Source organism: Pelodiscus sinensis, chromosome 14 (assembly GCF_049634645.1).
Source record: "Pelodiscus sinensis isolate JC-2024 chromosome 14, ASM4963464v1, whole genome shotgun sequence".
Lineage (NCBI taxonomy): Eukaryota > Metazoa > Chordata > Testudines > Trionychidae > Pelodiscus > Pelodiscus sinensis.
Window position 1 is genome coordinate 31,101,698 of NC_134724.1, and position 24,540 is coordinate 31,126,237.

At 48.3% G+C, this 24,540-nt stretch overlaps 1 protein-coding gene and 1 long non-coding RNA gene across 3 annotated transcripts in view; both read left to right on the forward strand.

Annotated features, from left to right (window-relative positions):
• The first annotated feature begins 451 nt into the window (after positions 1-451).
• The window catches only part of LOC106731692 (uncharacterized), a 38,621-nt gene continuing 14,532 nt past the window's right edge, over positions 452-24,540 (forward strand). For both annotated transcript variants that reach the window (XR_012895796.1, XR_012895797.1), the window contains exons 1-3: positions 452-1,116; positions 1,349-2,099; positions 14,305-14,437. This is a non-coding gene — a long non-coding RNA (uncharacterized LOC106731692). The remainder of the gene's footprint in view (positions 1,117-1,348; positions 2,100-14,304; positions 14,438-24,540) is intronic.
• Positions 16,032-18,519, forward strand: LOC142818329 (uncharacterized). Its single transcript, XM_075897347.1, has 2 exons — positions 16,032-16,183; positions 16,543-18,519. Exon 2 carries the CDS (start codon positions 16,549-16,551, stop codon positions 17,995-17,997), a length of 1,449 nt encoding a protein of 482 aa, XP_075753462.1. The 5' UTR covers positions 16,032-16,183; positions 16,543-16,548; the 3' UTR covers positions 17,998-18,519.

Genomic DNA, 24,540 nt, shown 5'->3' on the forward strand with positions numbered 1-24,540 from the left:
ACAGTAACCGACGGGACACTCAAATTTACCATGTAAATCTCTTGAAGAAGTGGCACCCGCGGGAGGCCCTCCTAATCGAACCCCGAGACACAGATATCGAGTTGGGTCCGTGGGGGGAACCAGAAGTAAAAATCGAGGGAGTGAGGATCGGAGAGGAGCTACCGGGCCCGAAGCAAGAACAGCTACGCCACCTCCTCGACTAGTTCAGGCCAGTATTGACTAGCCGACCCGGGCAGACCCCGCTGGTGCAGCACGAGATCGAGACAGAACCCGACAGAGTGGTGAGAGATAACATGCGCCCCCTCCCACGGAAATTATGGGGCACGGTGAAGGAGGAACTCCAGCCCATGCTAGAGTGGGGGGTGATACAAGAATCCCGCAGCGAGTGGCGAAGCCCCATTGTATTAGTACCTAAGGCGGACGGGTCGACAAGGTTCTGTATCGACTTCCGCAAAGTCAACGCGATCTCAAGGTTCGATGCGTACCCCATGCCCCGTATAGACGAACTACTGGGACGCCTGGGTAGAGCCACCTACCTGTCAACCCTCGATCTTACCAAAGGGTACTGGCAGATCCCGCTCTCACCCGAGGCCCAGGTTCGCCACCCCTTTTGGGTTATATCAATTCAGGAACATGCCGTTTGGGTTGCACGGGGCCGCAGCCACGTTCCAAAGACTCATGAACCAGGTCCTGCGAGACCACCAGGACTACGCGGCAGCATATATTGATGATATTGTGATATTCAGCGAGTCCTGGGAGGAGCATTTAGTCCATATAGCGAACGTATTAGGAGCCCTGAGGAAGGCAGGACTTACGGCTAACCCAAAGAAGTGTCAATTTGGGAGGGCCGAAGTGTCATATCTAGGATACACCGTGGGGAGGGGGAAGCTCAAACCCTTAGTGGACAAAGTTCAAGCTGTACGGGACCACCCTGTCCCAACTACGAAAAGGAAGGTGTGGCAGTTTTTGGGTCTGGCAGGTTATTACAGGCGGTTCATCCCTAACTTTTCCTCGCTAGTGGCGCCCCTTACAGACCTTACACGAAAAGGGCAACCAGAAAGGGTAAGGTGGACCCCAACCTGTGATGACGCATTTTGAGAGCTGAAAGGCCGACTGGTAAGCGCCCCAGTACTAGCTCAACCGGATTTTAATAAGCCCTTCACCCTTCAGACGGACGCATCCGAAGTGGGACTGGGAGCGGTGTTGACGCAAGAGGAGGGGGGAGAGGAACATCCCATCCTCTATCTAAGTCGCAAACTCTTCCCTCGGGAGAGGGGGTACGCGACAGTGGAAAAGGAGGCCTTGGCCCTCAAATGGGCTATTGACTCACTAAGGTACTTTCTCGTAGGTGACAAATTTACCGTGGTAACGGACCATGCCCCATTGCAGTGGATGCAGCAGATGAAAGACACCAACCCACGGATTCTGCGGTGGTATCTCAGCCTGCATCCATACCCATTTCGGGTCATGCACCGTCCGGGGACCAACAACGGAAACGCAGACTGGCTGTCCCGCGTAGCCGAAAATCCGGAAACAGAGACGGCGAGTGGGGCGCCAGACTTAAGGGGGAAGGCGTGTAGCGGGGTAGCCCCGCCCCTACCGAAAACCGCCGGTATGCCGCGGGTAGGGGGGGAGGACTCACCCCCCGGCGCAGCACAAACAGCCGCCCGCGGTCTCAGCGCGGGGGAGCCGGCGCACTGGCCGGGGAACGAGCCGGGGCCGGCAGGGGTGATAGGGGCCGCCGGGACGCCGCAAGTATGGGGGGAGGGCTCACCCCCCGGCGCAGCACAGGCAGCCGCCCACGGGTCTAGCACGGGGGAGCTGACCCCCCAGCCGGGTGACGAGCCAGGGCCGGCAGATAGCGCCGGACGTAGACGGGGGCGGGGTGACGTCTTTGTGACGTCACAGGATGACCGGCCCGGGGAGGGGCCACAGGCAGATGAAGGCACGGACATCATCTGTCTGCGACCGGCGGGCCATTTAAAAGGCGGCCGTGAGCCAGCCAGAGGGGGGAACGCCGAGGAGACGCTCCCCCCCCAAGGACCGGGAAACAGAGGCCGGTGTTGGAGGCCCTGGGTGGGAGCCGAGGGAGCACCCAGGTGAGCCGATTGGTTCTGGGGGAAGAAGTGGCCCAGGGCAGGGACGTGGACCCTGAGAGCGGGGGAGTTTAGGGTTTTCGACCCCCCTCGCTAGGTAGGGAGCCTATCCCTGACCTTAGGGCCCTGGGTCGGGGTCCGGAGCGAGGGCGGGCCCGGACCCCCTTCCCCCAACCGCTGAGCGGAGCCTAGCGAAGCGAGTCACAGCGGGTTACAATTGACTTTGATAACTGAGGGGGCGAACTTGAGCCCCTCTCCGGGGGTGGATCCCCTACAGGTCCACACACAAGTGAGAAGTTCCTGACTGAGAAAGAGAAAGACACTCCTCACGTTCCCCTCACACATCAGAGCCTAGGAGAACCCAGGCTAATAGATTTTGGGTGCTCCAGCCCGGTGGGTGGGTTGCAGGGGGGCTGGAACACCAGCATTGGCTCCCCAATGCTGAACTTCAGGGACCAGATTAAGGCAAGCCGGAGGCCGCATCTGGTTGCCCACTTCTGGTTTAGGTGTTGAGTACCAAATGAGAGCTATGAAAGTTTAACATTAGAGGGAAACAAAGTGACTCAGAGATATAGCCAGCATGTATCAGAGAAGTCTTTAAGACAGAAAATTTTTTGTAAAAACAGAAAGAGATTGTCACTTCTCATTCAACACTTCAGTTGAGACATTTTCCTTTCAGTTACAAAGATATATTTCCTTAGCCCATGGAAAGCAATTTTATTTGAGTAGACAGAGTTAATGAGTTACACCTTACTATCACCACTATATATTCATGAAAAGCGAACACTATAACCAATGCTTTAAAGGGCACTGTAATGTTGGCTGTATGAGCCAACCTATAAACAGATGCTTGTATGAATGTCCTTCTTATGGTCTATCATCAGGAGAAATATATGCCCTAACTAGAGCTCAAACTTCAAAAGTTGTGGTAATAAAGGCTATACTTGCTGTCAGGTTCAGAAAAAAAATGTTAAAAGCACCTGTCAACATTAAACAGGGAGACTTCATAAATAACCGTATCACAAATGGAGACATGTTTACATGGTAGTTTTACCAACATTAACTCAAAATGCAACCCATTATTTTAGGTGCACAATAATTTCCTTCATCTCAATTAGGCAGAATAGGAAGAAAATGTTAATTGTAAACTTGACTATATAAATACTAAATAGGTAAGCTAAGCCTCTAGTTAGCTGAATGAGGATCATCTTTGCTAAACTGGGAGGAAACAAGGGCAATCTGCCTAATCTTTTTTTTTCCCCTTTTATATAGATCAAAGCAGAATGATGAGCCTCATTCTTTTGCAACCTGGTTTGCTCTGGTTGTTTACAAAGAATCCTTAATTTCATATTCAGTAAGTCTTGCCCACCATCGATATCACAACAGCCACCTGTCCTGTATTGGGCTCTCTAGCTTCTCTGTATTATGCAAATAAACAAGGGCCTGAGTTACTCTCTCAGTCAAGCAACAGGTGGTCTCTAAATTGACCATACGTTATGCCGTTTCTGCTTTTTCTGAATATATAGGAGCGGCTATTAATCTGTCACATCTGTCAGCTCCCAGCTTTTAAAGCTAATTCAAAACCTTTCAAGAGTTGCTGTGCTGCACAGGATGAAAAAGGTAGAATGACTATGGGGAATACTTTCTGGAGGTGATCATTTTTTGCTTTTGCTAACAGGCTCTCAATGATGGTTCTCAAAATAACTAGAACTTCTTCACTGTGGTCTCCTCCTCTGGTCAGGTCTTTAATTATACACATAGCCTATAGTACCTCCAACCAGTCATGTCCACAAAGCTGTCGATATGTTTATTAACCAGCACTATAATGAAAAAATGAGGCTAAATTTGTTGCTTCTTGTGGATATATAGGAAAATCATATCAGGAGTTCTTTCCTCCCAACTATTCCATGGTTGGAGTCATACTTTGGCAGGAGACTATATGGCTGTGTCTAGACTACATGGCTCCATCGATGGAGCCATGTAGATGAGGGTTGTAGGCAAAGGCAAATGAAGCCGTGATTTAAATGATCGCGGCTTCATTTAAATTTACATGGCTGCCGCGCTGAGCCGACAAACAGCTGATCAGCTGTTTGTCCGCTCAGCACGCTAGTCTGGACACTCCCCTCACGACATCAAAGCCCTTTGTTGGCAGCCCCGGTAAACCTCATCCCACGAGGAATAATGGGGCTGCCGACAAAGGGCTTTGATGTCGGCAGGGGAGCGTCCAGACTAGCGCGCTGAGCTGACAAACAGCTGATCAGCTGTTTGTTAGCTCAGCGTGGCAGCCATGTAAATTTAAATGAATCATTTAAATCACGGCTTCAATTGCCTTTGCCTACAACCCTCATCTACATGGCTCCATCGATGGAGCCATGTAGTCTAGACACAGCCATATAGTCTCCTGCCAAAGTACGAGAGACTGTTTCCCTTTGGCAACAATCTTCATTAGCAAATCAGCCCTAACTTTCTTGTCTTAAAATGTTTTTTATTGGTGTTTTAGCAGAAAAACTAGAACCTGCAGCTGCATTAAAACAGTGTAGTGTATGTTCACTTGTCAGTTCTCAACTGCAAGGTAGTTGTGGGTAGGTAGAGTGCCCCAGAAGCCCAATATGATGCAAAGATTCCTGTTCAAGATCCTTAGAAGATGATTTCCCTTCATACTCAGAAATAAAGAAGTCCAACGTTCTCTGCTCCTAGTTAAAAACCATTTTTCTATCCTGAACCCATATTGTAAGTTATAGGCAAAAAGTCTTTATTAAGCCAATTCATTTTAAAGATTAAAATTAAGGTTAAATACTTCCCAGATTGACCTAAAACCCAAATAGGTCTATGACCTAAACAGACAGACTCAGGGGAAAAAAATCTGAAGAGAATTTCCAAGTCCAGGGAAATCTATCATATTAAAATGCTGGGGGGTTTACCCCATCCCAAGAACCAAACTAGAAACAAACCGAACAGGCTCTCCACATTAAAAAAAAATTATTTGAGTGATCATGGAACTTGCTTATGGATCAACACTGGAAATCAAATGCTTCTTTTCACCACAGGACATGCCTGGCACAAGCAGTGAAAATGAAAGCTTCCCCCACACTGCTCTGCAGCTGCATCCGGGAGGAAGCACCTCTAGGCAAGACAGCCTAAGTCCATTCACTATGGTCACTGACTTCTCTGATGAGACTGTCAGCCAGGGTGGTGCTAATGGTGTCCACTAAAGACTGACCTGACCTCAACAATTCATGCAACAGGCTACTAAATTGCAAATGGCAACAACTTTTTGTCTTCAGACCTCAGCTGGATTTTCAGTCACCAAGGCTTTGTCTGCACAGCAGCGTTATTCTGAAATAACTTAGTGCACAACTATATAGCAAGGCCATTATTTCGAAATAAATTTGAAATAACAGGCTTCTTACTCCAACTCCTATAACCCTCAGTGTATGAAGAGTAAGAAAAGTCAGGAGAAGAGTGCTTTATTTCAAAATAACTGCTGTGTAGACAGTGCCAAAAGTCAAAATCAGCATAGGTCAAGTTGCATAGATTATTCTGAGTTTAGCCCTGCTGTGTAGACATGGCCCTAGAGATGAAAGGCTCTATATGAGTTGAAAGACTCCAATACAACTATGAATCCCCACTTTTTTCACAAATGACAGGGTTAAGCATAATTTCTGCATATGTTTAAAGTTTATAACTTTCCAGACTAATTTCCACAGAAATAGAGACTTCAGACTCAGTTGTTGGCTGTCTTTGTAGTGCTTAGATTGTGTAAGAATAAGGCTGGCCCCATGTCTACTCTTTCTATAATTAGATACGCTATTCCAATGTACTGCCTAAAGTGTGCCAACAGCACTCCATAATGACCAGGGAAGCCCACACCAGCTATGGGTGACACGATGTATATAGGCCAGATTCTGAGAGGGAAGAGCCTCCTTTACATGCTTCATGAAGATGTTTCCCTGGTGACACACTTTGGCCCAAGGGTCAGTGCTGTGGGTCCCAGCCTCCCTCTGCTCCAACTAGCAGGATGAGATCAGCTTTATTAAAGACATTTAGGTAGGGTTGCCACCCCTCCAGGATTGCCCTGGAGTCTCCAGGAAATCTTTAATTGAAAACATTAATTTTGATATCATATGATGAAATCTCCAGGAATACATCCACACAAAACTACCTTCACATGACAACATTTGCAGAATATCAACATAGGCTGTTTATGTATATATAAAAAGAGACAAACAATTCAATCAAAATACTAGAGATCTTAAAATACAAATTTGAAGGAGATCAATAAATCATTATAATGATCTACAGGATTGGATGAGGATTTTGAGTTTCTGTCATGCCTTAGTATTTCAACCTTCATTCATCCCATATCATTAAAGAAATTGTTATGCCTTTAAAAATCCACTAAAGATTTGTCAGGTGGTATTCTGGGGGAGATGGTGTTGAATAATAAAATCACCTACGGTTACGCTTTTTGCTAAATCTTGGGGGGTGTATTTTGACAAGGATACAGAATTCAGATGCCACTGAAGTGCTGAGATTGTGGTAAGCAGAGAGCAGCAGCCCAGTCACTCTACTAGAACCCAGCATGATGTTGTATGGATCACACAGAAATTAAGTCTTTGCTTAGAAAAGTACTTTGTATTCTAAATCATCAGATTAAAGAGAGAGAGAGAGAGAGATGCTGAGCAGGAATATGCAAAGTGCAACAGCTGTAGAAAATAGACAAAAAATTGTGATAATTTATTAGATCAGAAGAGTTATTCTTATACATTGGGGTTGCTATCAAGAAGTCATGTCTGCCAACAGTTACTATGTGATGGTATTCTAGATATCAGTTTCTTCCTATGTTTATAACAGGATGTAACTGAGGTAACCATGCCAGAGAGCAAATGAGGAGTTAAAAAAAAAAAGATGGTCAATACACATTGTTGACATTCAGTTCTCCACTGCTGGACAATATTCAAGTACTCCCCCTCACCAAGGATACTCCCCAGTCATCTTGGTCTCTCTCCTGTATCCTCTTTTAATAATTTGTGTTATTACTCTCTGAGGGTATGTCTACACTACAGCGCTAATTCGAACTAACTTAGTTCGAATTAGTTAATTCGAACTAAGCTAATTCGAACTAACGCGTCTAGAACTAAAAACTAGTTCGAATTAGCGTTTTGCTAATTCGAACTAGCATGTCCACATTAAGTGGACCCTGAACCGGGCTTAAGGATGGCCGGAAGCAGTGCCAGCAGGGCATCAGAGGAGGACATAGAGAGTGGAGATGCTGTCTCAGGCTAGCCGAGGGCTGCGCTTAAAGGGTCCCGACCCCCACCCCGGACAGACAGTTCTCAGGGGTGCCCTGCGTGCAAAGCAGTCCTGGCTTGGAGTACCCGAAGTACCCACACTGGGCACATCACACCACTCGGCCATCAGCCCGGCTGCACTTGACGCAGGCTGCCATCTGGGGAGAGTGGGCAATTGGGGGGCTGCAGGAGAGCTTCCACCCCCAGAAGCCAGCAGAGCCAGCCCAGTCCTCCCCATCGGGGGCTCGTACCCCATTCCTCCCTCACCTCCTTCCACTTACCCTTCCCTAACCCCTTTTCTTGATGTACAAAATAAAGGACAATTGTGTTCAAAAATGGAATCTGTCTTTATTGAACAAAACTGGGGGAGACTGGGAAAAGGAGGTGGGAGAGGGGAAGAGAGAGGCTGGGAGAGCGGAGGGCAACTAAAATGATCAGGGGTTGGGAACAGGTCCCATATGAAGAGAGGCTAAAGAGACTGGGACTTCTCAGCTTAGAAAAGAGGAGACGGATGGGGGACAGGATAGAGGTCTCTAAAAGCAGGAGTTGGGTGGAGAGGGTGCATACAGAAAAGTTCTTCATTAGTTCCCATAAAGAAGGACTAGAGGACACCAAAGGAAAGGAATGGGTAGCAGGCTTCAAACTAGTAACAGAAAGTTAATCTTCACAAAGCAGAGTCAACCTGTGGAACTCCTTGTTGCAGGAGGCTGTGAAGGCTAGAACTAGAACAGAGTTTAAAGGGAAGTGAGATCAAGTCATGGAGGCTGGGTCCATGGAGTGGTATTAGCCAGGGGGTAGGAGTGGTGTCCCTGGCCAAGGTTTGTGGAAGGCTGGAGAGGGATGGCACGAGACAAATGGCTTGGTCACTGTCTTCGGTCCATCCCCTCCAGGGTCCCGAGGGTTGGCCACTGTCGGCAGACAGGCTACTGGGCTAGATGGACCTTTGGTCTGACCCAGGATGGCCATTATAAGCTCAGGGCTCAGGGTTGGGGGTCTCAGTGGACCCCCTTGATTTTCATGCACACCTGCTCCTTGGTGGCCAGGCTGGCAGCTCTCCTGCCCTAGCTGGCCACTTTCCTGTGCCTAGTGTGGAGATCGTGGATGAGGTCCACGATGTCTGTACTAGCCCAGGCGGGTGCCCGCCTCTTGCGGTCCCGGGCAAGCTCCCGGGAGCCGTCAGCCTGGTCCCAGGAAGAGGGGGAGGGCTGGGGGGCATCGGGTGGGTGGCTCAATCCGTGCCAGGTGCAGGGTCTGCTGACTGGGTGCTGGCAGGCTTGCACCTGGCACAGGCACCGTAGCCAGCCCGTGCCTCTTTAAGGGCTCCGGGGCTGGGAGGAGGGCATACGAGTTTCCCTGGTGTTGGCCAGAGTGGCCACCAGGGAAACCTGGGGAGGGCTAGCCTCCCACTAGTTCAAATTAAGGGTCTACACAGCCCTTAATTCGAATTAGTAAATTCGAACTAAGATTAATCCTCGTGGAATGAGGATTACCTAGTTCGAACTAAGCGCTCCGTTAGTTCGAATTAAATTCGAACTAACAGAGCACTAGTGTAGCGCCTATGAAAGTTAGTTCGAACTAATAGACGTTAGTTCGAACTAACTTTGTAGTGTAGACATACCCTGAATGGCCATTACATAGTCGCAGTATATACTCTTGATAATCTATTCTTAATTTCTTTCCAAAATGCACATTTTATACATAACCTTCTCCTCAGGAAAGGTTTCCTAGACCTACCAGATATGAGCAGAACTGGTTGAACAGTATTTGACAAGTGTAATAGCAGCTTTAAATGAATTATTCTAATTTTTTCCATTATCCACCAAACTTTATTCAGAAGTATTTTCCAGTTGCTGTGCACAGGAGTTCAGTGAGTAAGATAAGATACTAGACACATTCTTCCTCTCCACTTCCAAGACATTCCAAGCTATCGCACATACCATCACATACACATATGAATTGTGTGTATTTAAGGCTGGATTTTTAAAACTCAGTGTACAGCAACTCCCACAATCACCTGATGAAATAGACAGATTTTCCAAAAATCTCAACCTGGCAGCATCCCTTTTGATAATCTTATAGTACTTATATGGAAGTGTAACACTTTTCAAACTGTGACATTTATTCCCCAATCCCTTAAAATGGTAGAACAATATGTAAACATAGGCAGAATCACAAACTCGTTCTATTCAAATGGCATGCACACTAAAGCAACCTTCGGCCATTTCAAGGGAAATGGTTAATACTCCATCTCATGATTTTGAATCAAGACTAAGGGTATGTCTAGACTACATGCCTCTGCTGACAGAGGCATGTAAATTAGACATACTAACATAGTCAATGAAGCGGGAATTTAAATATCCCCCGGTTCATTAGAATAAAAATGGCCACCGCGTTGTGCCAGCTCAGCTGTTTGGCGGCACAAAGCGGCAGTCAAGACGGGGATCGGTCAACAAGGCTTTCCTTACAGGATCGGTCGACAGAGGCTTTCTTTGCCGACTGATCCCCATCTTGACTGCTGCTTTGTGCCGCCAAACAGCTGAGCCAGCACAATGCGGCGGCCATTTTTATTCTAATGAAGCGGGGGATATTTAAATGCCTGCTTCATTGACTATGTCAGTATGTCTAATTTACATGGCTCTGTCAGCAGAGGCATGTAGTCTAGATATACCCTAAATGTGTTTCCAGAAGACAAGCGTATTTCCCTATCTGGTCATTGTGTGTCTCACAGTGTAAGCCTATGTACACAAGGTTCCAGAGGCCAATTAAAAGATTCCAAAATCAACAAGGAAAAATAATCATCAGGTGTTCTCTTAATGAAAAAGATCAAAGGACCATCCTCAGATAGCTATGAGTTCCAAGAGATCCCCTGTATCCCTCCTCTAGAGACAAGCTGATGATGCATTTTGCAAATATTGTGAGAGTGGCCAGTGGGCCAAAGACTGGGTGTGCCAGAAGGTGCCTGGTGGGTTTGCAACTTGGAGCAGCCAATCGCTAATCTGTAGAGGGACAGTGTTGCCAAGAGGCAAGTATTAGTATTCCCCATAGAGTCAGAAAGCCGACCTAAAGACAAGGCTTCCTCATACAAAGAGCAAGTGGTATTGAGGTGCCTTAGCCTTAGCACCTAGGTATCCCTGGTAAGCATCACAATGAGCTGGTCCACGAAAGTGATAAGAAGAAGCTCTTTGAACAATTTGCTGGTATCAACATATTTTTGCTTGTAAGTCATTTATTTTTGCAGCGTTGCAGAGACAAGCAGTTTGGCTTTAAAAACTCAGCAATTTTATTCTCCTATGTGAGAACTCGCACTTAATTCTGTTTTGAAAGAACCCTCCACAGGAGCACACACCATGGTTCTGGCCACAAGTGCATACCAGCGCTCCTTGGATTTCACCTGACAATATATTCCTGGCATCTCTGTCAATCAAAGCTCAAACAGCGGCATTTTCCAATGAGTCCCTCTCTTTGTGCCTCCTCAGGCTGTCGCCTTCTGAATGTCAGTACAGAGGCTGTTTGGCAAAGCAATCTAAGGCCCTGTCATGCACCTGTCACGGAAACACTGTCAATTATAAATAATGCAATCTTGGAGAAGCATGTCAGCCTACCTGGGACAGTTAGAGAAGTTAATTATGGCTAAGGTTTGAATTTCAATGGCAGGTTTGTGTGTTCTAAACAATAATGTTAAGTTGACAATCTCCTAAATTTTAATAGATGAAGCAACTGAGCAGCTAATTATTTCCCCCAAAACATCCAGCAACCTGATAAATTCTGCAGGGCTCATTACAAATACCTACTAAACAGATCATCCTATAAAGAAACATCACATACTGAATAGAATATCAGGGTACGTCTACACTACAGCGCTAGTTCGAACTAACTTAGTTCGAATTAGTTAATTCGAACTAAGCTAGTTCGAACTAACGCATCTAGAACTAAAAACTAGTTCGAATTAGCGTTTTGCTAATTCGAACTAGCAAGTCCACATTGAGTGGACTCTGAACAGGGCTTAAGGATGGCCGGAAGCAGTGCCGGCAGGGCATCAGAGGAGGACTTAGAGCGTGGAGATGCTGTCTCAGGCTAGCCGAGGGCTGCGCTTAAAGGGTCCCGACCCCCACCCCGGACAGACAGTTCTAAGCGGTGCCCCGCTTGAAAACCAGTCCTGGCTTGGATTGCCCGGAGTACCCACACTGGGCACATCACACCACTCGGCCATCAGCCCGGCTGCACTTGCCGTATGCTGCCATCTGGGGAGAGGGGACAATCGGGGGGCTGCAGGAGAGCTTCCACCCCCAGAAACCCACAGAGCCAGCTCAGTCCTCCCCATCGGGGGCTCGTGCCCCATTCCTCCCTCACCTCCTTCCACTTACCCTTCCCTAGCCCCCCTTCTTATTGATGTACAAAATAAAGGACACATGTGTTCAAAAATAGAAACTCTGTTTATTTAACAAAACTCGGGGAAACTGGGAAAAGGAGGTGGGAGAGGGGAAGAGAGAGGCTGGGAGAGGGGAGGGGGAAAACTGGGAGGAGGGAGCTGAAAGGGGGAAGCAAGGGAAAGGAGGGGGTGGGGAAACTGAAGGATCAGGGGTGGGGGTCTCGCCGGGCCGACCGCCTCCCAGTACAGCGAGGGAGGGGGCCTCGGCGTCCCCGGGGGGATGGCGTGGAGGGTGCGGAGGTTGAGGTGGGGGGTGTGGACATTGAGGAAGAGGTTGTGGGGGTTGAGGAGGGAGAGGTGGGAGGGGGAGCAGGAGTGGGAGGAGGGACAGCAGTTGGGGGGACAGCTGGTGCGGGATCAGCACGGGGCACCATGCTCTGCAGCAGGAGCTGCAGGTTGGTGCTCAGCCCTCGGAGCTCAGACAGCAGCTCGTGGCGGACCTGCAGGTCTTCCTGCATCCACGACCGTAGTGTGCGGTGCACGGCTTGCAGGGCCCCAAGGTGCTGGTCCCAGTATTCCTGCTCCGTGCTGGCAGTAGTGCAGGCCGCGGGTGCGGGAGCATGTCCCGGGCAGGGTGGTGCGCCCGGTACGAGCAGCTGGTGCAGCTGTAGAGAAAGAAGAGAAGGGGTCAGTTCTCCCTGGGGACGCAGAGGATGATGCCCAGCCCCCTCCCCAACTCCGCAACGTGAGGGTGACCATGTCCTGCACCGTCACAGCCGCTGTGCTTGTACAGAGGCCATGGTCAGGATGTCTGGCTCTCCCCGGGACTGGAAGCTGCCCCAAGACCGCACCCATGTCCCTGTGCCATGTATAGTGTGGCCGGGGCGGTGGGGGGGAAGGGGAGATGTCCCCTGCCTCCGTGTAGAGGGGACATGTGAAGGGAAATCATCCTGCTGGGTCCTGCCCCGGGGTCGGGAGCATGTCACGTCTCTTTGCACAAGCATGTGCCTATTGGGCAATGGCCCCTGGGTGTCACGCAGCTGGAGCCACCTGCCCAAGGGTGGCATGGCACGTGCTCGCACGTGCACAGGTGTCTGCGTGATCCGTGGAAGACATGGCCCACGCGCGCGGTCCCTGGTCTCCCTGCCACCTCCCCCCCCGAACTACTTAATTCAAACTACTTACCTGGTACAGTCTCCCTGGACGACGCTGCTGGCGGTGACCCTTCCGGTGTGCCCAGGTCAGGGCCCTCTGGTCCCGGCTCGATGTCCCCCGGGCTGGCACGGACCGCCCTGCCCCCCAAGACTTGGTGGAGGGCAGTGAAGTAGGGGCAGGTGGCAGCCCCTGCAGTGGCGCCGCCTCTTGTGGCCCTGGCGTACGCCTGGCGCAGCTTTTTAATTTTAATGCGCACCTGCTCCTGGGTGCGCCTGTGTCCCCTGGTGGCCATGGCGGCCGCTATGCGCCCATAGACGGCCGCATTCCTCCTCCTAGTGCGGAGATCATGGACGTTGGGGGCCTGCCCCCAAACCTCAATGAGGTCCATGACCTCTGCACTAGTCCAGGAGGCCGCGCGCCGTCTACGGCCCCTGGCTGGCCCCTGGGTGCTGGGGGACTGGGCAGGGGACGTGTCACTCGCACTGGCTGCCTGGCTCATGGTGGGGCCACTGGTTCAGGGCAGAGACTCCTGGCAGGGCTGGCTGACTCCAGTGCCGTCTGGCCAGAGTCTACCCCTTTAAGGGCCCGGGGCTGGGGGAGAGGAGAAGAGTTTTCCTGGTTGTGCCCAGAGAGGCCACCAGGGGGAACCTGGGAAGGGCTAGCCTCCCACTAGTTCGAACTAAAGGGCTACACAGCCCTTAGTTCGAACTAGCTAGTTCGAACTAGGCGTTAGTCCTCGTAAAATGAGGTTTACCTAGTTCAAACTAAGCGCTCCACTAGTTCGATTCAAATTCGAACTAGCGGAGCGCTAGTGTAGCACCTATTAAAGTTAGTTCGAACTCACATCCGTTAGTTCGAACTAACTTTGTAGTGTAGACATACCCTCAACTAGTGAAACTGACAGATGTACAGTAGTAACATGCCACATGGCTTTTACCCTGACATCCTTTATCAAAAGGTTATGGAACCACGCTGTAGAACCCATTAATTACTAAAGGTCTTATAACTGGAGGCACTTGGGGAACAGCATATGCAAAGTAATGCCAGCATACCCTTCCCTGATTTCAATGTGAAAGAAAATCACAGCCCTTTCAGGTCAGGAATGTCAGGCCAAATTTCAGGCTATTTTTATCCACCATGAAACTCACTTGAGTAAAAAGGGGCAAGATGGAGGTGTGAGGGAGAACTGGATTTGGCCCAGAAAGCATGTGGTTTGCATCTCAAATCCGCATTAGCTCCATAATTCTGTCACCTCATAAATTTTATTCTTATTTAGATTTTGATAGAGGAAATGCAAATGAAACCAAAGAATTTAATATGTGAATGATTTTCTGAGAAGAATGGCTTCAATAACTCATGAGTCAGTGGGTATTTATTCTGCTTCTGAAAATAGGCCTGGACCATGGGTATTGCTTCTGACTGATGCTGTTGCTGAGCAACTGTCTGTCCATCACTAAACCCCTCTGGTGCCCTCTTCCTGCTGTCTGACCATTAAACACATGAGATGACATGGGTTCAACAAGCAGGTATGTACTATAATCTGTGCTGTCCAGGGGAAAATAAGATTTTCTTAAAGAGCAATACTGGCGTCATCATTATTTACAGAAATGTTGTCTGCAGTAGTCACAGGTAGAGAAAAAAGAGGAGCATGCAAGAGCTTTAGTTTTAAAAATAAAGGTCTCTTCTGCTCTGCCATAGCACTGATTCTTAACGTCATGGGTATTAATTTGCAAATACATACAGCACTGCAGTGACACAATTAATTTTACAGCTCAGACACCTACATAATCCCCACTGGACACTTGCTCCCTCTCCACATGCAGCTTTACGCCTTTCAGAGAGGTGAGCAAAACATTGTATTAATAAGGATTTCTCCATTAATCATTTTCAGAAGGAAGGATGCTTTCTTATTTTTTCATGGAATTACATTTGGCTTTACATTTAAAAAGCCATTCACAGCAAGCAAATTATGGCTACAAAACAAAATGTTTTGCTACAGCTGCACAGGGTTCCATCCATGTGTTTCTCTCAAAACTGATGCTACTTCTTTGCACGCAGAACTTATGCTGCTCAGTATAGAAAAAAGGCAATGACTGCCTCATTAATGCTGTTCCATGCTCAAATGTCAAATTTTTGCTTCCACTAAGCTCTTGCTATTCCGATTAGTATGTTTATCAAGATTTCATACATGCCATAACACTTTAGATACTTCATTTATGAAATTCCATTTAAGGGTACGTCTATACTAGCCCCCTAGATCCATCTAGGGAGGCTAATGAGGGTGATCAGAATTACAAATCAAGCCTGGGATTTAAATATCCCGCACTTGATTTGCATGTTCCCGGCCGGTTGCCATTTTAGAAATTGACTAGCCCGAAGTAACTGTCGCGTCTACACGCGGCAGTAAAACGAGATTCCAGAATAAAGCCCTAAATCGAATTAGGTGGTATTCCTTGTGGAATTAGGTTTACCACCTAATTCGATTTAGGGGCTTTATTCCAGAATCTCGTTTCACTGCTGCGTGTAGACGCGGGCAGTTCCTTTGGGCTAGTCAATTTCTAAAATGGCAACCGGCTGGGAACATGCAAATCAAGCGCGGGATATTTAAATCGTGGGCTTGATTTGCAATTCCAGTTGCCCTCATTAGCCTCCCTAGATCGATCGAGGGTGCTAGTGTAGACGTACCCTTGGAGAGAGAGAGACTAGAGGTAGATTTTTGTTTCTACAACAGCCATATTAAATCACCACACAATGGTGAGTGACAGAGGCTAAGTAGGGGTCTATCGGTACCATGAGAATGTGAGAATCTTGTCATGCTGAGAGAGTAGAAAAATCCCTTTGAGACCTGAGAACAAATGAGCTTCTGCAAAAAACAAGGAACTCACTGACTTGGTGTGGCGGGGTAGCCCCGCTCCTCCCGGAAGCTGCCGGGATGCCGCGATCGCGGGGGGAAGGCTCACCCCCCGGAGCGGCTTGTGCAGCCCGAGCGGGGGGGCCGGCGCACCGGCCGGGTGACGAGCCGGGGCCGGCAGGCCGCGCCGAGAGGGGGCGGGGACAAGCAGACGTGGCGAAGACGTCACGGGGAGGCCGGCCCGGGGAGGGGCCGGAGGCCGACGAGGGGGCTGACATCATCTGCCTGTGCCCGGCGGGCAGTTTAAAAGGTCCCAGTGTGCCCGCGAGCAGGGGGGACGCGGAGGAGACGCACCCCCCCAAGAGCCGGGGAGCGGACGCCGGTATTGGAGGCCCTGGGCAGGACCGGAGGGGAAGCCCAGGTGAGCCAATTGGACCTGGGGGAAGAAGTGGCCCAGGGCAGGGACACGGACCCTGAGAGCGGGGGAGTTTAGGGTTCCTGACCCCCCCCCGCTAGGTGGGGAGTCTTTCCCTGACCTTAAGGCCCTGGGTCGGGGTCCGGAGAGAGGGCGGGCCCGGACTCCCTTTCCCCAACCGCCAAGTTGAACCAAGCGAGACTAGGCGCATTGGGTTGCTAATGACAGTGGCAACTGAGGGGGGTGGACGTAAGCCCTTCCGCACGGGGGTGAACCCCTACACGTGGTGGAGAATGTGGGCACTATAGACCCCGAAACGGGGGTCCGGATAGGGAGGGAAGAGTTAACGAGGTGTTGATTGCCAGGAGACGATGGAGGCAAACAAGATCCTGGAGTGGTGGACGGAGACCCAAAAAGTGCAGCAGCAGCAGCAGATGCAGGCGCCGCAACAGCTCCTCAACCAGTTCCAGGAGCGACAGGAGCAGATGGCGCGAAGGGCGCCGGTGACGGTACCCGGGGCGGCCGTAGGGGCCGGAGGGGAGGTCGGCACTCAACTACCCATACGGCTCACTAAATTGGGGCCGGATGACGACCCGGAGGCCTTCCTGGTGACGTTCGAGAGGGTGGCCACCACCGCGAAATGGCCGCCAGAACATTGGGCTACCCTCCTCGCGCCCTATTTGTCGGGGCCGGCCCAGCTGGCCTACCGGGGGATGTCCGCCAGTGATGCCTTATGCTACTTCAAAGTTAAAGAGGCAATTTTGGATCAGCTGGGGGTCACCCCGGAGACCCACCGCCGGCGGTTCCGCGATGCTAAATACGACCCCTGCGAGCGACCACGAGCCGTGGCCCAGCGGGTAAAGGAAGCGGGGATGAGGTGGCTCGAACCCGAGACTAAGACGGGGGTCCAGGTGGCCGACCTAGTGATATTGGAGCAGTACGTCCGTATCCTCCCTGCGGAGGGGCAGCAGTGGGTGCGGCAACATCTTCCGGAGACCCTAGACGAAGTGGTAACCCTTATGGAGCACTATTTAGCCGCGGAGGGGCCGGAGGGGAAAGGAGCTACGGGGACCCCAGGAGAACCCCGGAGGAGTGAGGCCGGGGCGACAAAGCCCGCGGGAGCCCAGCGTGCAGGGGAAGGATCCGGGAGCTCCCTGGGGCCCCTCCCGGTGAGGAGGCTGGCACCCCAGTGGAGCCGACCGGGCGGGGAAGCCAAGATGGATCGGGTGACCGAGACAGGGCCGGGAACCCCACCGCCCGAAGGGGCCCCGAAGGTAGTTTGCTATCAGTGCGGCCAGGAGGGCCATTACAAGAGGGACTGCACCCTGATGGACTGCACCCTTGGGCAGAGGCACGCGGGAGGCCCGGACAGGAGGGCAGCAAGCGCGGCGCAGGTAATTAAAAGGCTGTGGGTTAACGGGAACCCAGTGGAGGCCATACTCGACTCGGGGTGCAGGCAGACCATTGTCCGGAGGGACGTGATACACCCGGTGCGGACCCGGGGCGCGCCTGTAGCCCTCTGGTGCGTCCACGGGGACATCCACTACTACCCTACGACCTGGGTACGGATAGGGGATGGGGAGCTGGAAGGGGAATGCGTAGTCGCCGTCGGCCCTAAATTAGCATACCCGCTCCTGCTGGGATGGGATTGGCCCGGCCTGAAACGACTCCTGGGGCAGTGGAACAGTGGGAGGAATCCCAGACCGGAGCCAGAAGCAGGGCAGGGGACCCTGGTAGCCCAAGGAGAGCAGGATGGGGGGGGGTCATGCCAGCGACGGCCCCATCGGCAGGGACACCGGTCGACACCCGCCTCGAGGTAGAGGAAGGTGACTTCCTCACACAGCAATGGGAGGACCCCACCTTACGGGCAGCCTGGGAGCAGGTGCGCACCACTAGGGAGCAGCCAGGAGAAGACCTGCCCAACCAGCCGGACGGGCCCCGATTCGAGGTAAGAGACGACCGCCTGTACCGAGTGTCTCCAGGGAACTTCCCGGGGAGGAAAGATGGCAGCTCCTGGTTCCGAGGCCGTACCGATGGAAGGTCCTGGAATTGGCCCATGAGCACCCGTGGGCCGGAAACCTGGGCACGGAGAAAACCCAGCAGAAGGTACTCCAGAGATTCTATTGGCCCGGGGTGTACCAGGAAATTAAGAATTTCTGTAGCTCCTGCCCACAGTGCCAAAGAACGTCCGGGACCCGGGTCCCGCCGGCTCCCCTGGTTCCCCTGCCCGTGGTGGGGACCCCCTTTGAACGGGTGGCATTGGACCTGGTAGGACTGCTCGAGAAATCAGGGCGCGGGCACAGTTACATCCTGGTCATCGTGGACTATGCCACCCGTTGCCCAGAGGCAGTGCCCCTGTAAAGAGCCACGGCCCCCGCCATAGCAGAGGCATTGGTCAAGTTATTCTCATGGGTCGGGCTGCCCAGAGAGTTACTGACGGATCAGGGGACGAACTTAACTTCTAAGGTTATGACGGAACTGTGTAAGGTCTTGCAGATTAGGAAGCTCCGGACGTCGGTATACCATCCCCAGACCGATGGGCTTGTGGAGCGCTTCAACCGCACGCTGAAATGGATGCTCCGGAAGTTCTCACAGGACGACCCCCGGGAATGGGATAAGCTGCTCCTGGCACTGAAGTTCGCCGTCAGAGAGGTACCACAGGCATCACTCGGGTACTCCCCCTTTGAGTTGTTATACAGGCGGCGACCGCGGGGAATCTTGGACCTTGTAAAGGAGGGCTGGGAAACGTCGGTCTCTCCCGCCCTGGGGGCGGCCCAGTACGTACAGAAATTGAGGGGGACCCTCCATGCCCTGGCGGGCCGGGCACAAGAGAACTTAGAAAAGGCGCAAGAAGGGCAGAAGGCCTACAACGATAAAAAGGCGCAGGTGAGGGAGTTCGAACCGGGCGAGCAAGTCCTACTATTGCTGCCTAGTGGGGAGTCCAAGCTCTTAGCCCACTGGCAGGGGCCCTTCCGGGTAATAAGGAAACTCGGCCCGGTGTAGATGGGTGGCAAATCTTGCCAGTCTAGACGCAGCCTTAGTCATTGCATCCTCATAAAAGTAAGAGACAAGATTTCAGGGAAAGTGTAGAGTGCAGTATAACCAACAGGCTGCTCAGTGAAATCAGAAACTCATCCTGCTTGATCATGTTCAGTCATCTGTGAAGGGGAAATTCCTTTCCAGACCCTAAAGTTGCAGTCAGGTGCCACCTGAGCGTACAAGACCACTTATAAAACAGACTATGCAGTATGCAAAGGTCAGCAACCCAAACTCAAAGTCCCATTGCACAAAAAAGAAACAGAAGAAAGGGGAAAATGACTGAGAGCAGACCTGGTGAGAACAAATGGGACTGGAGTATAATGTTCCATGAGGATTTCATATGTTTTCCACTTAACAAAAAAAATCAAAATTTGAATTTCCAAAAAATGTCAAGCAGTTCTAGCAGAAAATCACCCCCATGCATTAGTGAGTTATAATGGCAAAGAGAAGCAGGTGGCAAATCCAGACACTTGGAATATCAATTCTAGTAAAATCAGATCATTTCTACCACCCCGCTGTCAGTGGCTAGTTCTGCAGCCCCAGAGACAGTGCCAATTGCATCCCAGTTGTCCAAGAGCACACACAAATTCCCTGAGCAGCTGGGACATGCATGGTCAATATGCAAAGTGCCTGCTATTTTCATGGAGCAGTGAGTTTGCATGTAATTGTAAGATTTTGCCCAAAGACCATCTCACACCATCACCACTGCCGTTTTTCCAAGTAAAAATCTATGCCCAAGACACTAGTGGGAAATGCTATTTCGTAATGATTCATATTTGATTTGATTTGTGAAAAATCTTGAGCTCTCAAACGTACAAACCATCCAGAGAGAAAGCAAGCCATATATTTACTACCCAAAGATATATCTACTTAATAACAACTTGTCTAATTACTGCACACTGGGCTAAATGTCTTTGTCATGTTAAACTCACAGTTTAAATGTGCCATAGACAGAAATGATACAATACAGAATTTCTCCTTTAAAAAGTTTTTCTTCACTTTAGATTCTTCACTCACAATAGTTCACATAAGTGCCACCATCGGCACTTTCAGTGGAATTACTTTTCCTGTCTTAGATCACAGGAGAATGACACACACACACACACACATATCCATTGATACTAATGGTAGCAATGAAAGATTGCTAGTGTAGAAAGTAGTTAAAATGTCACAAGTCTATTTCACTTCAACCTATTCTCAAGTAGGATTAGGTGACTCACTGTAGTAATGGTGGCAGCAGACTGTAGCCTTGTCAAATTAGTGTCAAGCAGCTAGGATAGGGGTTTTTTTTTCAGAAGAGGTATGCAAATAGTAATCATATTTGCATACCTTCTTCCGTTTGTTTTCTGGAAGAGGCTTTTCTGTCATTTGGCCCCGTCTACATGGGGCCAAATGTTGGAAAAGAAACCTCTTTCGAAAGCCCCCTTTTTCCTTGTAAAATGAGATTTACAGGGGGTTTTTGAAGGGGGGGTTCTAACATTTGGCCCCATGTAGACAGGGCCAAATGGTAGAAAAGTCTCTTCCGGGGAAAAAACAGAAGAAGGTATGCAAATGTGAGCGCTATTTGCATACTTCTTCAGAAAAAAAAAAGACAGTGTAGCCATATCCCTACAGTTTTTTGCATAATGGTTGAAAAATATTTGTTTTTTCATGTTCAATTCCAGTACTGTTTCTCACCACAGTTTACAGTAATTCCTTAAGGTAGATCCCCTGTCTGATATGCTGTTTATAAGATATGCACTGAGGCAGCTAGCATGCTGTGTTATCCATTTAGAGTATGATATAATGCAACTTGGACAAATTCCTTTAAACAGGATTTAATACATGAATACCCTCCCCACTAATCAACTGTGAGCTTGAAGGCTTGTTATTCTCAGTGAATTCCAATACCATACAGGAAGAAATTGACTTTGCACCTGCCATTTAGTTTCCTGATGGAAATGACATACAGTACTGTAGTATATACTATGGTGATGTTAGCTAACTCTAGCTTCAAGCTGTCATGATGGAGGCAGGAAATGGATGGGTCAGTAAAATAACATGCTCTCTTCTGATGTTCATGACTGACTTCTATTCCAGTGCTGGCAAATAAGCACTGTTTCCATGGCAACCTTCTAACCAAACATCATACTTGGAAATTATTCACATTCTTGAGATCCCTTTAAAGGTCTGACTGATAGTTTGTAGATTGCAGAGTCAGGAACATTCAGTTTAAAGTAATGCCTACTGCCTCGGTTTTCAGAATGTTTCTTCACTCAAATCAATAGTTGAGGCATGTTTATCATCTAGGGCTTCATGGAAATCTGAGGATCCTTGAACTAGTTTGCTGAACTGAACTTAAACATGGTGATCAGGATAGCTATCTTTGACAGCACATGTGTGTGTCATTGTCATGTTAGGACTATGGTTTAATGTTAGTTTTAAGGGTCTGGAGATGAAATCCCAGCCACACTGAAGTCAACTGCTACTTTTTGTACGGCCCAGATTATAAAAGAAATGTCAGTTTCCCAACAGTGTCCTGCACGACAGAGTCTCTTTTTCAGTTCACAGGCAGGAAGTGAAATTCAAGTTTGGACTCACCAAATCTGTGGTCAGTAGGCAAACCTGAAGGGTTACCCCCAGGACAGAATATTCACAGTAACAGAGTTTTCTCCTTCTCGAGTGTGTATTGGTCAATGCTCTTCCAACTGTCAGAAAGAAACTTTTGGAATTCATCCGCCATATGAGTGAGTCCCCTTGCCTACAGCTTTTGCCAAGACAGTTGGTACTTTCTCCAACTGCAAAGCTTTTGCTTTTCCATCATATTTGTAGCCATTGGCTTTGATATGATGGTTGTATGTCTCATATCACATGAGTTTGAAGAACACAATGACAGTTTATTTCCTTCCTCCTCATCCTCTGATATTGCAATACAACCGAGTGTAAGCTATAATGTTCTGCAGAAAAATGAGGAATATTCAGTGTCTCTTAATACATACAAATCAGCGAACATTTTCACAGCTTTGCACAAATATCAGGGAACATCCACACAATCCCTCCGAGGTGGCATTATCCCTGTTGTATACTATGGGGAAATGAAGGCAGAGTCAAGGTATTTCTCTAAGGCTGAACACAGCAGACCAATCAACAATAGCACTCTGATTGGAATTGATTTATAGCATTGTTCTCCTACACTAACCATGATCACAGCCTATGTAACTAAATTGAAAACCCTAGACACTAATTTTAGCCAAAGAATGTCTAAGATAGTTTCAGAGTAAGAAACCATTATAACATATCAATCAAAATAATGAATGTAGAGGGTACTATAGGATATGTGAGGTTTTGACCGTAGTACTAGATCATTCTCATTCATTAAGGAACTTTATAAATAGTAAGGAGTTAAACATTGTTTTAATGAACTGTGAAATGCATGTGTCATCTTCAACATCAATAATTCAGATATCACTGATCACACTGATTTTGTGTTCAAGTGGATCATGTTCCCTAAATATTTTATTAAAAATTGTATTTAAAATAGTTAATGGATGCTTTCAAAGAATAACTCATTTCTAGATACATCACACCACCCGGTTCTTAATTATTAGAAAGGTAATCCTATATTGTAACTGATTTTAAGCATTTTGCCTTTCTACATTTATTTCTAATTTCATGTAACCAGGAGATTTCTTTTTAAAAGAGGGCATTTTAACATTTAATATCTGACATGCATAAGGATTTCTAATATCCAAATAGCAATTATATTTAAAGGGAAGTTAGTGATTCATGAAATAGAAAATTACAATGTAGCATACTTTGATTATGATTACTTACACTCAGTAAGAAGGTTTTCTTGGCAAGCACTGTGGAACAGAGCAAAATATGTCCACATTCTGACCTTAGAAATGATGAATAAGCTCCATCAAATCATCTTGCAATGATGCGTCACAGAGGTGGATAAAACAAAATTCACAGAAGAAATCTATATTTTCCATTGAAGATTTAAATTTGTCAACAAAAAGGACACACTTTTCACGTGCTTTAGAAATATTGGTTTTGCGCCATTTTATTCCATGAGAAAGGAAAGATCTTCTATTCCAGTCAGCATTCTATAGACTCTTTTACAGGCATCCATCATTATTTGCTCACTGAAGCATTATACACAGAAAAAAGGGACAGCTAAACTGATTTAAACCAGACCTAGAGAAATCTGATAGATATTGAGCTTTAGGTATAAATTACAATTGGCCTTTCACCTATAAAAAAGAGAAACATGGCCTGACCGAATATCACAGATTCTCATGGCTAGCTCTGAAACCGTTATTGTGAATTATTACTGGGCAAAATGAATTATGGCAGGGCAAAATTTCCACCACCTCCTCTTTACAGTTTAAACTAACTAATATGCTACCTTGGAGATAGAGCAGAGATTAGAAAGTTCTAAATTTCTATATAGCTCCAATAGAAGAGTGCCCACAAATTAGCTATGTAGGACAATAAAACTGCTCTGTTATTTGGAGACCGTTAGCTTTCTGGGTTTTCCCCTAGCTATGTCCCTTTAATCAAGGAAAATGGTCAAACATCTGTAGCTTTCTTTCCCTCCCTATTTGATTGGCTCTTGCTCTCTTCCCTATCTTACTTAGGGGGCAAAAAACCCCTGTATATTTTCCATTTCAATTTATTTAATTAACTTTTTAACACTACTGTTGAGGAATCACACGATTGTGTTTTTGTTATCAACCAAGTTGGGAGAGTTTCATAAATGTGCAAAAATGACTGAAGCATCCAACCCAGAGATTGTAAGCATGAAACATGGAGGCAGGATTGGGAAAGGAGATTAACTAAGGGATACACTGGGCTGTGATTGCAATTTGTGTAGACACAGCTGAGCTAGCTTTACTGTAGTGAGCTAAGGCACTGAAGCAGTGAAGTCGTATCAGCATGGACTTCAGAACAGGCAGTACAAGTCCAACCAGAACACTGGAAAATGGCTTGTGTTCTATGCCAGTGTTCAAGCTAGCTCATGTATATCTAAGCAAACCTTAATCACGCGCTTTGGTTACAGTATAGGGACACCCTGAGAGAAAAGCAGGAAAGGCAAGAGGACAGTAATGGCAATATAGCAAGAAGCAAAAATAATACAAAGGGCAGGATTCCGACTATCAGGACTAGCTCTACTCTAGCCAATGGCATTACTCGGGGTAAAACTAGAGCAAAATAAGGACCAGGCTGCTAGATCACATTAAGGTATGTGATTTAGTATTTGGTAGCAGTGAAATGAACATGCATGAGATAAAGAACAGGGGACAAATTATCTTTAGTTATCCCTATGTCGGTCTTTAAGC